Source organism: Euleptes europaea, chromosome 4 (assembly GCF_029931775.1).
Source record: "Euleptes europaea isolate rEulEur1 chromosome 4, rEulEur1.hap1, whole genome shotgun sequence".
Classification (NCBI taxonomy): domain Eukaryota; kingdom Metazoa; phylum Chordata; class Lepidosauria; order Squamata; family Sphaerodactylidae; genus Euleptes; species Euleptes europaea.
In genome coordinates, this window is record NC_079315.1 from 15,705,706 (window position 1) to 15,724,731 (window position 19,026).

At 48.0% G+C, this 19,026-nt stretch overlaps 1 protein-coding gene across 1 annotated transcript in view; it reads right to left on the reverse strand.

The window, feature by feature from the left end:
- The window catches only part of GSR (glutathione-disulfide reductase), a 47,582-nt gene continuing 28,556 nt past the window's right edge, over positions 1-19,026 (reverse strand). Inside the window, exons 7-13 of the mRNA XM_056848931.1 lie at positions 18,538-18,637; positions 15,700-15,786; positions 13,780-13,941; positions 12,987-13,098; positions 10,201-10,332; positions 752-885; positions 1-154 (exon numbers count right to left, since the gene is read on the reverse strand). Of these exons, the coding sequence (XP_056704909.1) occupies positions 5-154; positions 752-885; positions 10,201-10,332; positions 12,987-13,098; positions 13,780-13,941; positions 15,700-15,786; positions 18,538-18,637 (877 nt within the window). The 3' untranslated portion in view covers positions 1-4. The remainder of the gene's footprint in view (positions 155-751; positions 886-10,200; positions 10,333-12,986; positions 13,099-13,779; positions 13,942-15,699; positions 15,787-18,537; positions 18,638-19,026) is intronic.

Consider the following 19,026-nt stretch of genomic DNA (forward strand, 5'->3'; position numbering starts at 1 on the left):
TCTTTTAATGGAGGGTAACCAGCTCTTCTGCTGAAGTTGGGTGAATGGCTACGGTCTGATCGAAGTCGGCCTTGGTTGCTCCCATTTTGACAGCAACCGCGAAGCCTTGGAGCATTTCGTCGCATCCCAACCCTTGCATGTGAAGTCCGACCACCTTAAAACACAAGAGAGACGCGAGCATGTCAAACACGGGGCTTCTGTTGTTGTCTTTGTAAAAGGGAATCTTTAGATAGCCTTGCTTTTAGACAGCGAAGACAAAGAGTGTTCTTACAGAATTTTCTAACAGCGGTTCCTCAGTGGAACAGTCTTCCTCGGGAGGTAGTAAGCGCTCCTTCCCTGGAGGATTTTAAGCAGAGGCTAGAAGGCCATCTGTCAGCAATGCTGATTCTATGACCTTAGGCAGATCCTGAGAGGGGGGCATCTTGGCCATCTTCTGGGCATGGAGTAGGGGTCACTGAGTGTGGGGGGGAGGTAGTTGTTAATTTCCTGCATTGTGCAAGGGGTTGGACTAGATGGTGGTCCCTTCCAACTCTGATTCTATGAACTTCTGCTACAGCTTTGTGACTTAAAAGCTGTTGAAAGAAGAGTCCTCCACATGCAAGATCCAGGTGCGTAATAGAAGAATACCTGTTAAAGGTGGTTCCCATCTTCCTTCCCTACGTGGATCAAAACATTTTAAATATAGGGGAGCAGTTTTATGCGCTGGATGGGTGAGCTGCTAACCGCCTCTACCTTTTTCTGCTCAGCTTACCTTTTCCTGTGGAGTGGCACAGACCAGTTTCATGAGACACTTGGTTTTCCTCGTCGTTACAGCGTGGTACATTGGGACGAAGGAAGTCGTATAAACCTTGACGTTCTCTCTTCCGTAGGCGGCTACGGCTTCCGCTGGAAGACAGAACACAAACTTGAGCCCATCGAGATAAAAGTGTATGTAGGTGTTACAGGTGACTGAGGCAAAAACCACACTGTTCAGGCTTGGGGAGCCAGCATGGTGTAGTGGTTAAGAGCAGTGGTTTGGAGCTGTGGACTCTGATCTGGAGAATCAGGTTTGATTCCCCGCTCCTCCACAGGAGCTGCGTAGGCTAATCCAGTGAACTGGATTTGTTTCTGCACTCCTACACACGAAGCCAGCTGGGTGACCTTGGGCTAGTCACAGCTTTCTCAGCCCTATCTACCTCACAGGGTGTCTGTTGTGGGGAGGGGAAGGTGATTGTAAGTTGGATTGAGTCTCCCTTAAGTGGTAGAGAAAGCTGGCATATCAAAACCAACTCTTCTATTTCCTTCTGAAGGCAGCATTTGGAACAGGGTGTGCGATTAGCTTTCTGCTACAGTGCTGCAATGGGCACAGCCTATGAGGCTGAATACTAAGTGTGCCTCTCAGGCTTTGAAAAGCTTCCTTGTAGTAACCATCCTGAAACGTCCAACCCTTCTAAACTTTCACCTGGGCTTGAATCCAATGGCCCACATGTACCTCCCTCCTGGCTCTGCAGAAACAGTCCTCAGCTGTCAAATTCACTTCCTTTGGCAGTAGGTGCTTCCTTTCGCGCAATCCCAATGTTTTTCAATGAGCCCCAAAGCAAAGAAGGAGGGTTGGTTTTTATATGCCAACTTTCTCTACCACTTAAGGGAGAATCAATCCGGCTTACAATCACCTTCCCTTCCCCTCCCCACAACAGACACCCTGTGAGGTAGGTGGGGCTGAGAGAGCTCTAACAGAGCTGTAACTTGCCCAAGGTCACCCATCTGGCTTCATGTGGAGGAGTGGGGAAACAAATCCAGTTCTCCAGATTAGCATCCGCCGCTCATGGGGAGGAGTGGGGAATCAAACCCGGTTCTCCAGATTAGTGTTCACCGCTCATGTGGAGGAATGGGGAAAAACCAGGTTCTCCAAATCAGAGTCCTCCGCTCCAAACCACCGCTCTTAACCACTACACCACGCTGGCTCTGCAGCGGAGGATTGCCAGGGTAGCAGCTGGTAGAAAGAAGAGCAGATGTACAGGATTCAACCCCTGGCCTTGTGCTACGCTGTTCTAGAGAGCCCTGATTTTGAAGTTTGCAACTCGCATCCCTTGAGCTCTTAAACATGGACAGTTAAAACAGAAAACAACCTTTATTGGCATCCACAGCAACAAAACAAAACAAACAAGGCAAAGCAGCTAGACATGGGTACAAAAAACGAACGAATACACAGCTCATCAGCAAATTTTATAATAAAACAATTAAATGAGGGTTGCCCTCCTTCTTTCTCCCTCCTTTAGGACCTTGGCCAGAACTCTGCTACCTGAGTGGTAACTTCGAAGCTTTTGTCATCCAATAAATGGGCTATGTTTCCAGTAGTCATTGCAGTAGTAAATTGTGGAAGAGAATTAATCAAGCTGCATCGAAGCTGTGTGAAAAGTGGACAGTACAAGAGAATATGATGTATTGTGTCAGGTTCTTTACATTGACACCTACAACATCTTGCTTCGCGTGGTATTCCCTTGTATCTACCATTAACAACAGCTGAAGGGAATATATTAAATCTGGCCAACAAAAATGCTCTACGGTGAGAGGGTATAGTTAAGTTAGAAAAATACTGGGCCATAGAGTTTATTTGATAAGAAAGGCCTAAAAAAAAGGGGGAGCAAATACCTTCAGCACCGGCTTTTATTATTTGGGAATCACTGTCCCATATCCTTTTTTGGATTGTCCTAAAAATATATAATTCACTGGAATTGGACAAGGAATCAAGAACAATCCCGAGTGATCTGATCCTATTTAAGATAAGCCGAGACCATCTAGAAGCAGTTGAGTCAGTATGTAAAGCTGCCAATAAACTATTTGGGGGGCATCGAAAATGAGAGCGTAACCAGTATTTGATAGTAGTGATCCAAGCACCAGATTCTGCATATAACAGAATAGGGACTTTCTCAGAGCTTAGCTTAGGTGCATAACCATCAGTATTAGCCAAAAAAGCAGGGAGATCTGAAATAAATAAATTTAATAAGGATGGTGCCAATACACAGCCTTGCTTTACGCCCTTTGTCACCGGGATTTTTTGGGTTAAGGCTCCCCTCATCAAATCTAACTTGACAGGTACGTAATAAAAACAAAAGGTGTGGGTCAAGGCCCATATGGCTAGTTTCTCCCATAAAATCTGCCTGTCGACTGTGTCAAACGCTCCTTGAAGGTCGATAAAAGCAACATACAAATTTCCTCTAGGGAACTTAAGATATTTTTCTGCCAAAAATGCAAGAACTGTGCAATGATCAGTTGTAGAATGGTTAGGTAAAAATCCAATTTGCTCTTTCCCTGGGAGATTATGAAGGGCCATCCATTCAGATAATTTCTTGAGGAGGTGCTTGGCATAGAGCTTTCCTAAAATAGACAAAAGGCTAATTGGTCTATAATTTTCCGGTTTACTAGGATCACCTTTCTTAAACAATGGGATTATTATAGAATTCAGCCATGAATCTGGGAGGATACCAAATTTGTCTATCAGCGTGAAGAGATGTGCGAGTGGCGGAGCCCACCAATCGGAATTACTCCTTAGGAGCTCTGCAAGAATACCATCGGGTCTTGGGGCTTTGCCCAATTTTAAGCTAATAATATGTTCTCTTATCTCATCACAGGTGACAGGAGGTCATTCTGGTACATCAGGGGCTATAAAAGATTCTCTGATAGAAACCCCTGGGGACTTCACATTTTAAACATTAGAGTAGTACGAAAACCATGCCTGCGCATGAATTAAACTTGCCGAGTTGCCGCCAACTGAATAATTAAGTCCTGAAATTAGTGATCAGAAAGCTTTGCTATTTTTACTATTAAATGTTTGGAATAAAACATGGACAGTTCAGTAATTGCAGTTCATAATGGGGTGATTTGGCCACTTGACTAAAAGTTTTCTTCACCTTAAGCAGCTCTTGAGTTGTAGGAAGGCTTCAGACTTTAGTCAGCGGACAGGTAAGATCCACCCTTGGTTCTTGTAGGTTATCCGGGCTGTGTAACCGTGGTCTTGGTATTTTCTTTCCTTGGTATTTTCCCGCTCTGAAGGAAGGTCATCTTGTAAGCATTGGGTGTTTCTCGTTCCCATTGCTTGGAGAGGCAGGATGAAATTTAAATTAACTTCCTGTCTCGGGGCGAGGAACGCCCACAGCTCCAGTTTTTCTCCTGCCTTTGCGGAAAGAGGACATCCCAGCCTTAGCTGGGAACTAGCATTGCTGGAATTTGAGATTTTCTTACCCCTTTGTTCCTCCAACTTTGTTCTTTCCCTTCCCTTCCTCCCTCTGTCGTCTCCCTGTCCGCGTTTACCCCGTCTGTTTTTTCGTGCCCGCCCGGACCTTAGCGGCTACGGCTGCATTGCTCCGGTGGTAGGGCAGAGCAGGCAGGGGAGAGAAGCCAAGATGGCCGCCTCCGCGGCCCATTCAGAAGAAGTCGAGCTTCTTTCCGACACCGATCGAGACGCAGCCCTCAAAACGATTCCCACCGCCAGCCGCCCGGGCGGACTCGCGGCTCGGGAATCAGGAGAAGACGCTCCGGCCCCCCCCCAAGCCCGAAAAGAGCGGCGCTACCGCTGGCGCGGCCGGGAAAGAGAAGGAAAAAAAGAGCGGGAAAAAGACGACCCGCCGCCGCCATCTTAAGAGGAGCGCCGCCTCAACCTCTAAGGTCCTTGCCGGCTCCTCCTCCAACAAGCGGGCAGATTCTTCTAAGGGTAAAGTACCCCCCCCTCGGCTGAGGGTGGGGCCCCTGCTAATGTCCCTTTGACCGAGGATCGGGTCCAGACACTGATTAAAAATACCTTTGAGGACCATTTCCTCAGACTACAGAATCTTATCCTGACGGCCCAGAAGGGAGGGGTTGGCACCCAGCAGGGGGATCCTCATGTTTTGGAATCACCCTCCCATTCATCCTCTCATTCATCTTCAGCCTCCTCCCCCTCACAAGAGGAACCAGGCTGCAGCCAAAACAACACTCAGTGGTTAACTAAGGCTGCCCTTAAAGCCAATCCCAGGAGGCCTGAACTGCCCATTAGGGATGACGATTCTGTGACCAGCCGGGAAATTATAGCTGGGGATTTGGAGGAAGGAGAATTCATTTCAGATGAAGAGCTCCCCTCCACCCAAGAGCAGCAGCCCAGGCTTTTCCACCATGAGGACTATCAGTCTCTTCTGGCCAAGGCATTATTTGCCCTAGACCTCCTGAGCGAGCCTGAAACCTCAGAAGAACCTCAATCTAAGGTTAAACGCAGGGGGTGCAAGGACTATTTTCCCCAGGGAGACTCTCATGTAATTAAGGTTCCCCTTCCTGTACAGTTTAAAAATCTTATAAGAGCAGAATGGGATAAACTACTACACAACAAACAGTTTTCAGGCTCTGCTAAGAAACTGTATGACCTGGCTCCATATGCTATGGAATTGTTAGAGCTCCCTGTGGTGGACGCTGCAGTAACTGCGCTCCAAACCTCAGATTTCTTCAAAGAGGATGGGGGCGGGTTTATCAAGGACATGCTAGACAGAAAGATGGATTCTCTTTCTAGGAGAGTCCATGAAGCATCCGCCCTCGCTATACAGGCCAACACCACCACCGCCCTGATAGCTCGCGCAACCAATGCTTGGACTAAGAAACTAATTAAACTTCTTCCTTCTGCAGATAAAAGAGTAGCCGAGGGCTTGTCTAGAGTTTTGCAGGCTTCCGCCTTCATGGCGGATGCATCCCTGGATGCACTCATCCTTGCCTCCAGAGCAATAGCTTCTAACACTGCTATACGTCGTGCTCTATGGCTCAGACCCTGGCAGGTTGATTATCGATCCAAAGCCATTCTCTTAGCTCACCCCTTCAAGGGAGGCAAGCTTTTTGGAGAAAGGCTGGACAAAATGTTAGTCGACACTAAAGATAAGAATAGGTACATGTTAAAGAACCAGCGAAAGGATTCCAGACCCACTCATTACCCTCAAACCTTTCGTTCCTCCCATACCCTTTCAAGGTTTAGACAGGACCAAAGGCGCTCCTCCTGGTCCTCCCAGCGTGGATCCTTTCGCAGATTCAATCGATTCGGGAGACCTCCTCCCTCCCAGCCATTCAAAGGGGACAAATTCGACAAATTTGACAAGTTCCCCAGGACCAACAAACAGTAAACATTCCGTGGTGGGAGGCAGGCTTCAGGATTTCCTCCCACAGTGGATCACCTCTCAGGCTGATGCCTGGGTACTTCAATCCATTCAATCTGGCTATCTTATAGAATTTCGGTCTCCACCCAGAGATAGGTTCCAAACTTCCCCAGTTTACAAAAAACCAGACAAACATAGAATTACCTTGAGCGCCATCTCACACCTCCTATCCATAGGGGCAATTGAAGAGGTTCCCCTTCCGGAAAGGTCCACGGGAGTATATTCTATATTTTTTACTGTCCCTAAGAAGAACGGTGACTGGCGGGCGATTCTTGACCTCAAATACCTAAACCGCTTTGTCCAAAAGAAAAAATTCCGTATGGAAACCCTCCGGTCCATCCTCGAGGCCCTTCGCCCTGGCTCCTACATGTCTTCAATAGATTTAACCGAAGCATACCTTCACATACCTATTCACCTTTCTCATAGGAGATTCCTCCGATTCAATTATATGGACTTACACCTTCAGTTCAGGGCTTTACCTTTTGGTTTGGCTTCCGCACCACGTGTTTTTCCCAAAATCTTAATCACCATCATAGCCTCACTTCGAAGAGAAGGGATTCAATTGCATCTATATCTCGATGACATCTTAATTTGTGCCCCTTCTGCCACTTTGGCATCAGACCATACAAATCGAGTAGTCCAATCACTTCAACTACACGGGTTCATCATCAACAAATCCAAAAGCTCTCTCATCCCGTCTCAACGCATCCGACACCTAGGAGCTGTCATTGACTCCAGCCTTAACAAGGTATTTCTTCCCCAGGACAAGGCGACCAAATTGGCTTTGACTGCAAGAGCGTTGGCCAGAGCCCCGCATCATCGTCTCATGACCCTCGCAAAATTCCTTGGTTCGATGATTTCCTGCATCGACTTGGGACCATGGATCCGCTTCCATTCCAGACCCCTGCAGAACGCTCTTCAGCCCTTCCAGCTCCTTATCGCCCACAAGATAGACAAGCAGATAAACCTCACCACAGATGCCAGAAAGAGCCTAAATTGGTGGTCCAACACCAACAACCTCAGGCGGACAACAGTATCTTCATCCACCACCAATCCAGGTATTCACAGATGCCAGCCTCGTGGGCTGGGGAGCAACCGTCTTGGGCACCTTCACCCAGGGCATCTGGTCCCCCTCGGAGTCCAGAAAGCACATCAATCTTCTAGAGCTGAGGGCAATCTACCTGGTCCTCCTAAAGTTCCAGTCCATTCTGCACCATCAGCATGTCCTCATCAGGACAGACAACGTGGCCTCCAAGGCCCATATCAACAGGCAGGGCGGCTCGAGATTCAAGGCACTGAACAAGGAAGCCATCGCCATCCTTTCTTGGGCGGAGAAGCATCTTCTTTCATTAAAAGCGGAACACATTCAGGGTTCACACAACCTCAAGGCAGATTGGCTGAGTCGTCAACCGATCATCGAGGGAGAATGGTCCTTGGATCCCCAGATCTTCCGGCAAGTAACGGAACATTTCGGATCCCCAGTCCTAGACCTGTTTGCCACAGCCCAGAACCGCCAGGTCCCTCGCTTTTTCTCCAGATTCTTCCACAGGGAAGCGGAGCAAGTGGATGCCCTGCTGTCCCCATGGCCAAAGGGCCTCCTCTACGGCTTCCCACCTCTTCCCATCCTCCCAAAAGTGATTCGGAAAATTCGACAAGAGAGGGCGGAGATCATCCTAATAGCTCCCAACTGGCCACGCCGCCCTTGGTTTCTGGCTCTGATGGAAATGTCACTCCATCCTCCATGGCATCTACCAACATCGCACACTCTTCTCAGGCAGGGTCCCATTTGCCATCCGGATCCAAGTTGGTTTCAATTAACCGCTTGGAGATTGAAAGGAACAGGCTTTTAGCCCTCGGCCTATCTCAAGAAGTTATATCTACCATCCTACAGGCTAGGCGCCCTTCCACCAACAGAATTTACAACTACACGTGGAAAACCTTTGCTAGATGGTGCATTCGCAAACACACTGACCCTACCTCCCCCTCCCTACCGCAGCTTCTCCAATTTCTACAGGATGGTGTCCACCAAAAACTCAGGGCCGCCACTCTTCGCAAACAAATTGCAGCCATCGCATCAGTTTGTCCCTCTATTGATGGGATTCCTCTTTCATCACATCCCCAGATCAAGGCCTTCATAAAGGGAGTGGAACAGTCTATTCCCCCAGTGGCACATCGCTTTCCCACCTGGAGACTCAATACGGTCCTATCGGCTCTGACTTCCAAACCCTTTGAACCACTGAAAGAAGTTCCTCTAAAATTCCTTAGAATGAAGACCCTATTCTTAACGGCCATCACCTCTGCCAGACGGGTCTCGGAGCTGAAAGCCCTCTCCTTTCGCAGTGACTTATGCATTTTCCACAAAGACAGAGTCGTTCTCCGGACTGACCCTTCCTTTACCCCAAAAGTTCAATCAAGATTTCATCGAACACAGGACATTAATCTTCCTTCTTTCTGCCCCAACCCTTCCAATCCCACAGAAGCAGCCTGGCATACACTGGACCTGCAACGGGCATTACACGTATACATCTCCAGAACCGCCTCATTTAGAAAAACCGAATATCTCTTCATCTCCCTCAATGCTCCCAACAAGGGCCTCCCTATGTCTCGCCAATCAATCAGTTCAACCCTCAGAGACTGTATCAAGGAAGCCTACTTAGCAAGTGGCATTCCGGTTCCTCATGGTATCACGGCTCATTCCTTACGCAGTACCGCCACCTCATCCGCCTTATTCAAACAGGCATCAACTGAAGAGATTTGCAGGGCTGCCACGTGGTCCAACCCTTCCACGTTCATTAGACACTACCGTATAAACACATTAGCTTCAGCAGAGGCGGCATTTGGTAGGCGCATTCTACAACACGTAGTGGAAGACGAGGACTCAGGTTCCCACCCAAAATAAGGGCTCTTGGACATCCCAATGCTTACAAGATGACCTTCCTTCAGAGCGGGAAAGGTACATTGTTTACTCACCGAGAAGGTCCTTTCCGCTCTGAAGTAGAAGGTCATCTTGCCCACCCGGAGATGTAACTCATCTTCCACGGGTGGCTATCTCCTGGTTAGCCAACTATATCACATCAGTATACATTCACACTTACGGGTTTATAGAAATTTATAGAAGTTTATTGCATTCAGTAGGCATCATACAGTCAGTGTTGTGTTTTTTCCTGTTCTTTGTTTATCTGTTACCTGTTGATTGTCTCTCGTGAGCTCTTAGTAGAAAACTGGAGCTTGGGCGTTCCTCGCCCCGAGACAGGAAGTTAATTTAAACTTCGTCCTGCCTCTCCAAGCAATGGGAACGAGAAACACCCAATGCTTACAAGATGACCTTCTACTTCAGAGCGGAAAGGACCTTCTCGGTGAGTAAACAATGTACCTTTCTTTCGCCAGCAGCTGTGGCAGGCATCTTCAGAGGAGTACACTGTTACTCCTCTGAAGATGCCTGCCACAGCTGCTAGCGAAACGTCAGGAAAGAAAATACCAAGACCATGGTTACATAGCCTGGATAATCTACAAGAACCAATGAACTCTGACCGTGAAAGCCTTCGACAAGATCCACCCTACTGTTCATAGTTTCATTAAACTGTCACGTTTTCTAAACTGGGGGGCGGGGGATTGGGGGGATATCTTAAACTACTCTGGTACAAAGCTTTGCTCTATAAGGAATGAATAAAGGGTCCTTACTAACATCACAGTCACCAAGGATTGTGCCAATACAGCCAGTGTGGTGTAGTGGTTAAGGTGTTGGAAAAGGACTTGGGAAACCCAGGTTCAAATCCCCACTTGCGCCATGGAAACTTGCTGAGTGACCTTGGGCCAGTCACACACTCTCAGCCTCGATTCTGGCAAGTATTTGAATGAGAGACCTTCAAGGAATACTGGGGGCGCGACACGGAGGCAGGCAATGGCAATATCACTTCTGAACGTCTCTTGCCTTGAAAACCTTATGGGACCGCTATAAGTCAGCTGTGACTTGACAGCAAAACACAAGCACAAGGACTGGGTCATAAGAGTGCCTTGCGTACTGGAACACCGATGAAGAGGTCCAGGATCCTACCTTCTGTTAGTCCCACTGTTCCGATAGGTGGGTGGCTGAAGACCACAGTAGGAATGTTGGTGTAGTCAAGTTTGGAATCTTCTTTGCCTTCAAAAAGTCTGTGTGCCAATTTCCTGCCAGCCGCTATTGCCACTGTAAGAGCAAAAGTTGAGCTGTATAATTAATGTAGCTTGGCAGAATCCAAATCCACACAACCTATTGATGAAATCTGTACTAACAATGCCGTGCCACCTTGACAGTTGCCGTGGGGAAATGTATCAGTCCATGTACTACTGGCTAAATTTTTGCGGGCAGTAATTAAATGTAAAAAGGGTTAATTTTGGGAATTACATTAGTGTGATGCTGCTTGTGGCCTTTTGGCTGTTTAAGCAATATCATTTAAGTATGGTTAAGTTCACTAGGAGCCCCGTGGCGCAGAGTGGTAAGCTGCAACACTGCAGTCCAAGCTCTGCTCACGACCTGAGTTTGATCCCAACAGAAGTTGGTTTCAGGTAGCCGGCTCAAGGTTGACTCAGCCTTTTATCCTTCCGAGGTCGGTAAAATGAGTACCCAGCTTGCTGGGGGTAAAGGGAAGATGACTGGGGAAGGCACTGGCAAACCACCCCATAAACAAAGTCTGCCTAGTAAACGTTGGGATGTGACGTCACCCCATGAGTCAGGAATGACCTGGTGCTTGCACAGGGGACCTTTACCTTTTTTTTTTTTTAAGTTCACTTGCTGTGTGCACAGGCCCCCTCCCATGTGGATTTTTAGTATGTATGTATTAGGGGTAAGTTTCATTTGCTGCTTGCCTTCACTCCAATGAAGAGAGTATAATTTGATCAAGACAAGTCCTGGGGTACATCAGAACAAGCAAAAGAAGTGACAGCTGTATTTGCAACTCCGAGTGATAACAAAATATCTGAAAAAGCATCAATTTCAACTGAAAAGCAGAACAAAAATTCTTAAGCACTGAACACCAGTAACAACCCCGCAACTCAAAAGTAAGACAATTGTCCACTATGGGCATTAGCAGACCTGACGAAAATAAAATAAAATCTTATCAGCCTGTAAGATGAAAATTATGCAGACAGCTACAGAGAAGGGGAATATGGGATTCAGCCCTCCAACCTCTGTACATTAATTAATGTTTTTAAAGAAAATGCATCCTTTAAAATGCTAACATTGCAGGAAGTCTTGTTTGGAACAGCAAAAGCAAGAGGGCGCTGAAGGGTTAAATCATTTCTCCCTTATCTGCACAATTTACTTTTTACAGACTTCAGCTATGATCTTTGACATGTCTGTCTATATCTTGAGTAAGCACTCAAAGGGACACTTGGATGGGAACTCATGGCGACCCTATGAATCAATGTCCTCCAAAATGTCCTATCTTTGACAGCCTTGCTCAGATCTTGCAAACAGGGCCGTGGCTTCCTTTATTAAGTCGATCCATCTATTTTTGGGTCTTCCTCTTTTCCTGCTGCCCTCAACTTTTCCTAGCATGACTGTCTTTTCCAGTGACTCTGTGTCCCGGGACGAGCCCCTCCCGGAGCTGCCCGGGCCGTATCCAGCCCCCAACCCACCCTGCGGAGCGGCCGCCACTCACCTCGAGGGGAAGGGAGCAGAGTTGCGGGAAAGCTGGGCCCTTTGAGGGCGCACCCGGCGCCGGCTTCTCACCCCCTTTTTCCTCCCCATAGTCCGAGCAAGGCAACGAGGGAGCGAAACCCCCAAGAGACAGCGGCCTCATGCACCTGTCCCCAGCACCGGACGCAGCGCGAGAAGCGCGCGCCGCCGCACCACGCCCCACTCAACAGCTGGGCGTTGGACGAGCGCGGGCGGGGCAGGAGAGAGCGCACCGATCAGCGGCCTTACCGGCAGCCACGTGACCCGACCGCCGCCCTTATAGGGGACTTCCGGGGGCGGGCCTGGGGGAGGAAGGGGCGGGACCTCTCTGGCCTGGAGGAGATATAAGGCCAGAGAGGAGCCTCGTCTGAGAGGAATAGCAGCAGGAGGGTGAGAGAGAGGGAGCTGACTCTCAACATCCTGGCTGTTTCCGAGGGGGAGGCCAGCTCAGATTCCCCCTTGGACTGGTCCGAGGCCGAGGCCTTTCCCCAGGGCAGAGACCCCGAGGGCGACGGCAACGCCCGTGAGACGTGACACTCTGGTCTTCTCATAATGTGACCAAAATACAATAGCCTCAGTTTAGTCATTTTAGCTTCTAGGGTCAGTTCAGGCTTGATTTGATCTATAACCCACTGATTTGTTTTTTTGGCGGTCCAGGGTATCCGTAACACACTCCTCCAACACCACATTTCAAAGGAATCTACTTTCTTCCTATCAGCTTTCTTAATTGTCCAGCTCTCACACCCATACATAGTAATAGGGAATACGATGGCATGAATTAACCTGATCTTGGTTGCCAGTGACACATCCTTACACTTAAGAATCTTTTCTAGCCCCTTCATGGCTGCCCTTCCCAGTCTCAATCCCCTTCTGATTTCTTGGCTGCAGTATCCTTTTCGCTTGATGGTGGAGCTAAGGAACAGAAAGTCTTCAACAATTTCAATTTCCTTATTGTCAACCTTAAAGTTGTGTAATTCTCTTGTAGTACTGATGCAGCAGGTTTATTATGGTTAAAGAAGTGGTACTTAATATTCTATGCAGGATATAGAAAAGGTGAAAAAGATAAAGAAATCCTGGACAGCTGCTGCACTATACCCATTTCTTTTCATAGCCCTTCCTCAGTTTTTGGTGCAGAACGCACAGGATTTGCACACGTAACCCCTTATAAAGTCGATGAATATTACCTGGGGTAAGAAGTGCTTTCCCACATACATCTCCAACGGCGTAGACCCCCTGCCGGCTGGTGTTTTGGAACTCATCAACCACAATGTGGCCTGCATGGTCTACCTTAAGACCCTGATATAAGAAAACAAAAGTTCACATCAAGACCTGGCACCTCAAGAAAGCACATCTAAAACAGATAGCCCTGAAAGATCTGACCTTTGGCTACATTAATTTAATATCTTCAAGAAAATTGTGTGCAGTGTGGACAGTGAGTGGGGTTTTTTTTTGTCTGCATAGCTCAAGTGTTTAAGCACACAGGTAGACGGTGAACCATTTCAAGCAGCGGTCAAGCTGTAGGCCATATGCTTAACATGAACCTTGCAGTAAAAAACTGGCATTTTCTAAGTGTTCAATACATCATCTCAGCAATTGCAATAAAAGAAAGCAACATAGAAGAGAATAGCAGAAGAGTTGGTTTTTATACGCCCACTTTCTCTACCACTTAAGGAAGAATCAAACCGGTTTATGATCACCTTCCTTTCCCCTCCCCACAACAAACATCCTGTGAGGTAGGTGGGGCCGAGAGACCTGTGACTAGCCCAAGGTCACCCAACTGCCTTCATGTGGAGGAGTGGGGAAACCAACCCACCAGATTAGTGTCCGCCGCTCATGTGGAGGAGTGGGGAATCAAACCCGGTTCTCTAGATCAGAGTCCACCGCTCCAAACCACTGCTCTTAACCACTACACTTTGCTGGACTGTAGTATTCCATGTGGGACAGATGGGCCCCAAAGCGGAAGTCATTCCTACTCACCAGTTTGCCAAGATGCAGCCCCTCCGTGTTTGGCCGTCTCCCGATGGCCCACAACAGACAATCAACATCCTCAATCGTGTTAACGGTGGGTTTCTGACTGGGAGGGGAGGTCGTTACGGTTACTGCCAACAATCCAGAAGGTAACTTTTTGACCTGTTTGACCTGGTGAGGAACGAAGAACAATATGAGACATCCTGCATGACTTTTCAACCACCGAGAACAGCTGCAAGCAAGGCATTTTATGTGTCTTCAGTTCTAGGAGCTACAGTTAACATAATTTGACAGTAGCAACCTTTTGTAGGATTGCCAACCTCCAGGTACTAGCTGGAGATCACCCACTATTACAACTGATCTCCAGATCTGGAGAAAAATGGCCGCTTTGGCAATGGGACTCCATGGCATTGAAGTCCCTCCCCTCCCCCCACCCCCAAAACCTCCCGCAGGTGGCAAAGAGGGACCTGGCAACCCTAACCTTTTGCTGTAGGCAGGGCTTCATGCCTACTTCAGTTCAACACTAGCTCAGGAAACGCATTTTTACATGGCGTTGTGTGCAGAAATAATTTTTTATTTTCACAATAAAGCCTAGCAACTTTCTGGCCCTTCTGATTGTGAATATATGTTTTAAAGTGTGTGGGGAAATCTCCAAAGTCAGAAGGGTCATGGTGCTTGAATGCCAGGCCTAATACACTGTGTACCCGCCCTGGATTAACAAGCAAAAATGCTTTAAAATAGCCTTAATTATTTCTGTTAGACTACACCAAACTGTTTTTGCCAGTCTCGAAATTTTAGTTTTATTTCTGCCTAAATCTGAACATAAACTCCTCCTTCGGCAGGTCCTGTCTGTTTTTATTTATTTGTATTGCACATAGGAATTTCAGAAGTATCATTCTTGTGAAACATTTATAAACTCGCCTGTCAGTCAGGCAGATGGGACCCCATGTCAACACAGTTGGAATTCAGCTTTTATTGGTACACTGTGTTACTAGGGCACAGAATTTTCATTTTCATTAATGCACACTCTTGATTATAAGGAAAGTTACACACATCAAAATACTGTGGCTCCAAGATTTGCCTACTACCTTTAGTAATGTGTGTGTGTGTGTGTGAAGTGCCGTCAAGTCGCAACCAACTTATGGCAACCCCTTTTGGGGGGTTTTCATGGCAAGAGACTAACAGAGGTGGTTTGCCAATGCCTTCCTCTGCACAGCAACCCTGGTATTCCTTGGTGGTCTCCCATCCAAATACTGACCAGGGCTGACCCTGCTTAGCTTCTGAGATCTGACGAGATTAGGCTAGCCTGGGCCATCCCGGTCAGGGCACCATTAGTAATACCATCTTTAATAAATGGGATTACTTAAATAATACAACAGGAGTATAAAGCATGACAGTAATGCTTGAAAATGGTTTATTTTTGTACGTATGAAGTTTTTTTCGTTCATTAAGAAGAAAAGTTGTTTTTTATATACCAACTTTCTCTACCACTTAAGGAAGAATCAAACCAGCTTACAATCACCTTCCCTTCCCCTCCCCACAACAGACACCCTGTGAGGTAGGTGGCGCTGAGGGAGCTCTAAGAGAGCTGTGACTAGCCCAAGGTCACCCAGCTGGCTTCATGTGTAGGACTGGGGAAACCAACCCAGTTCACCAGATTAGCATCTGCCGCTCTTGTGGAGGAGTGGGGACTCAAACCCGGTTCTTCTCCAGATTAGAGTCCACTGCTCTTAACCACTTCACCACACTGGCTGAAGAAGCAAGGAACATTATCATACAAGGACGGTAAGCCAGACAATACAGCCAGACAAGCTTATTGGGAGATGGTGATAACCACTTCCTGCTATGAGGCCCCACTGCAAACTCCAAACATTTTGCGCCAGAACCATTACAAGTTTATAGACATTCAAAGTGGAAAAGAGTACATACCTTTGAATGCTTCCAGACTTCTACACCACCATGTTCCAGTTCTTGAGTGCAATTTGAACTGATCATCGAATCAAAATTCCTCAGCACCTGCATGGAAAAGCAGTCAGTCAGGTCATACCGTCACGCTTCACATCCACTTGAATATTATCCCTTTTCATAGAATCAGAGTTGGAAGGGACCACCAGGGTCATCAAGTCCAACCCCCTGCACAATGCAGGACATTCACAACTACCTCCCCCCGACACCCCCAGTGACCAGAAGATGGCCAAGATGCCCTCCCTCTCATCATCTGTCTAAGGTCACAGAATCAGCATTGCTGACAAATGGCCATCTAACCTATTCTTAAAAACCTCCAGGGAAGGAGAGCTTACCACCTTCTGAGGAAGCCTGTTCCACTGAGGAACCGCTCTGTTTTGTATCCATCCGAACTACCGAGACTGCACCTTAAATCAGTGGTTTTCAAACGGGGGCCATATGGCCTCCCGGGGGGTGGGGGGGCAGGATATTCCAAGGGGGCCACAGGTGAAAATTGAGTAAATGGGGGGCCACGGCACAAGACTAGGGGCCCACAGAGGGAAGTGAGAAGTGAAGAAAACAAAAACACATGAAAACCTAACACCTGACTTTCTTCATTGCGCTTCTATGCATCGTTTGCAAGTGAGGATTTTTATATCGCTGTAATCCTGTGCAACGGTGTGGTAGAGGCTTTGTTCTCCCTTGACTGTGAACATTGTTGTTTATTAGCGTGTTGTATTCCATTTTTGTGGGGTATTTTTTGTAAATTTCCGTTTCCCAATAAGAACTGCATGTGTGCATTTTGTGTGGCTGTTGATGCTTCTTTGTTCCTTGGCTATTTACAAACAAAACATTTAAATAGCTACTTTTCTACCGGTAGGACCAGGGGGCCGCAGGAAGGAAACAAGGTCGGAAGGGGGCCACAGTCGGAAAAAGGTTGAGAACCACTGCCTTAAATCACAAAGCCTGCAGGTCAAGTCTTATGTTAGACATGACGGTGACTTATGAGGGCTTAGGTAACACCCCCTCCTCCATTTCGGGAGAGGATACCTCTCTCCCTCAGTCTGTAACGAAGGAGGAAACAATTTTGCCCAAAGGGTTGCAGCCCGAATCACTGAGCACACACTGAAATCTAGCTAGTCATTAGCACCCATTCTCTTTGCTAGGCGCATGTGCCCATCATGGGAGATGCACGAGTCAAGCCTGGATCTCTAGAGGGTAAGAGGAGGTGGTGAGCTCTCCTTCATTGGAGGTTTTTAAGCAGAGGCTAGATGGCCATCTGTCAACAATGCTGATTCTGTGAACTTAGGCAGATTATAAGAGGGAGGGCAGGAAGGGTTGCGTCAGTGCTTGGCTCTCGTGGCCCTTTCTTACATGCCCAGGGCAATGCCGATCACCACTTTAGGGTCAGGAAGCAGTTTTCCTCCAGGCCAGATTGGCCAGGGATCCTGGAGGGTTTTTGTCTGCCATCCTCTGGGCATGGATCAGGGGTCACTGGAGGTGGAGGGGAGGCAGTTATGAATTTCATGTATTATACAGGGGGGTTGGACTAGATGATCCTGGTGGTCCCTTCCAACTCGGCTCTGTCCTTGATTACCTCTTCCAAAACCCTCAGTGCTCTTGACAGTTCTTAGGGGAAGCTGCATTGTCACTAATACACCATTCTTGTTCCATCCTTACTACTGCTGTGAGCAATAGGAGGAGTCTGCAAACTCATTAGTCAAAAGAGCCAAATATCAACAGTACAACGTCTGAGATTTCTTTTGAGAGCGAAATTTCTTAAACTTAAACTATATAGGTAGGTACACTGTTTATTAACTTAATAAACTTTAATTAAAGTTTTAAGTCTTAATTAAACTATAGGTACACTGAATAAAACTTGATATCATACTTAATAGTGATCTTATTTATCAATAAAAATTAAATTGTAAGTCCCTGCCATTTCCCCCTCCCCGTCCGGAGTCCTCGTCTGGAGGCCTGGTCTACCGCCATAAAAGCCTACTGCCATAAAAGCCTATTGGTAGACCTGGCCTCTGGCTGAGTCCCATTGGGAGGCCAGGTCTACCCATTGGCTTTCTTGGCAGTAGACCTGGCCTCCGGAGGCCCATAGAAGCCAATGGGTAGACCTAGCCTCTGAAGGGGGACTTTTCCCCCTCCTCGGAGTCCAGGTCTACCGCCAAGAAAGCCAGTGGGTAGACATGGCCTCCCAATGGGACTCAGCCAGAGGCCAGGTCTACCAAAGGAAGCCCGCCCCGCCCAACAGCTGATAGGTGGGGGGGGGCAGGAACCGCCGAGCCGCCCGCCCAGCAATCGCATGGCTAGAGGGGAGGGGAGGCTTCAGCCTCCCAACCATTCAGGGCAAGGGAAAGGGGGACCCGGCCATTCTCCACGGTGGGGGGGGGGGAGAGAGACAGCGCGCCCGCTCGCCTGCTCTCTCTCTCTCTCTCTCTCTCTCAGGCGCGCCGGCTCCGCAGCCGGCTGCCAGCGCGAGTGGGCGCGAGAGCAGGGGCTCCGAACCAAGTTCGGAGAGCCACACTCAACGGGCCAAAGAGCCGCATGCGGCTCTGGAGCCGCAGTTTGCAGACCCCTGGGCTAACCTGACAGCCTGAGTTTCCAGTGACATGCGTGACCGAGTAGGGATTTGCACCCAGCTTTCCCTCTTCCACCCTTATCCTCTGCATCATGCTTGCGCACACATTCATAAACATGCCTTAGCAATGTGACAACCCAGCGCAGGAAGTGGGTTTTTGGTTCTTATTACTGGGAACCAGACACCCCTGGAGGGCAGTCAGGATACTGAAAACACCACCCCATCTGCCTTACCTCGCCGTACCGGATCAGTAGGGACGTCTTTGACCCAAGGGCCGAAAGGATGCCAGCTATCTCCACAGCTATGTATCCGGCACCAACCACAAGACTGCGCCTGGGAGAAGGGAGAATACATTATGGGACTCCTATCCCAAAAGCTTGAAATATATTCTAGTTATACCTTGTATTTAAAAGAACAAACATTCCGAGCTATTTGGCTAGCCTTTGCTTCAAGCCAAGCGGAGGTGGCGGGGGGAAGACAGTACCCATTCCTTTAGGTATGTTTCAGGCCCTTTCCCTCAACATAAGATCGCAGTACATTCTCCCCGTATTGTCATCCTTTCCTGGAAGATCAGAAGAAGCTAGTTTCCCTTCTCTTAGCAGACTCCTCTCAGGAGATAACCGTTCAAGTATCCAAATTCTGCCTCCGGTCTAGTGGGATTCGTAAACGGCTAACTGAAAACCCTTCCCCGTAGAAGATCTTTCCTCCTCCTCTTCAAATCA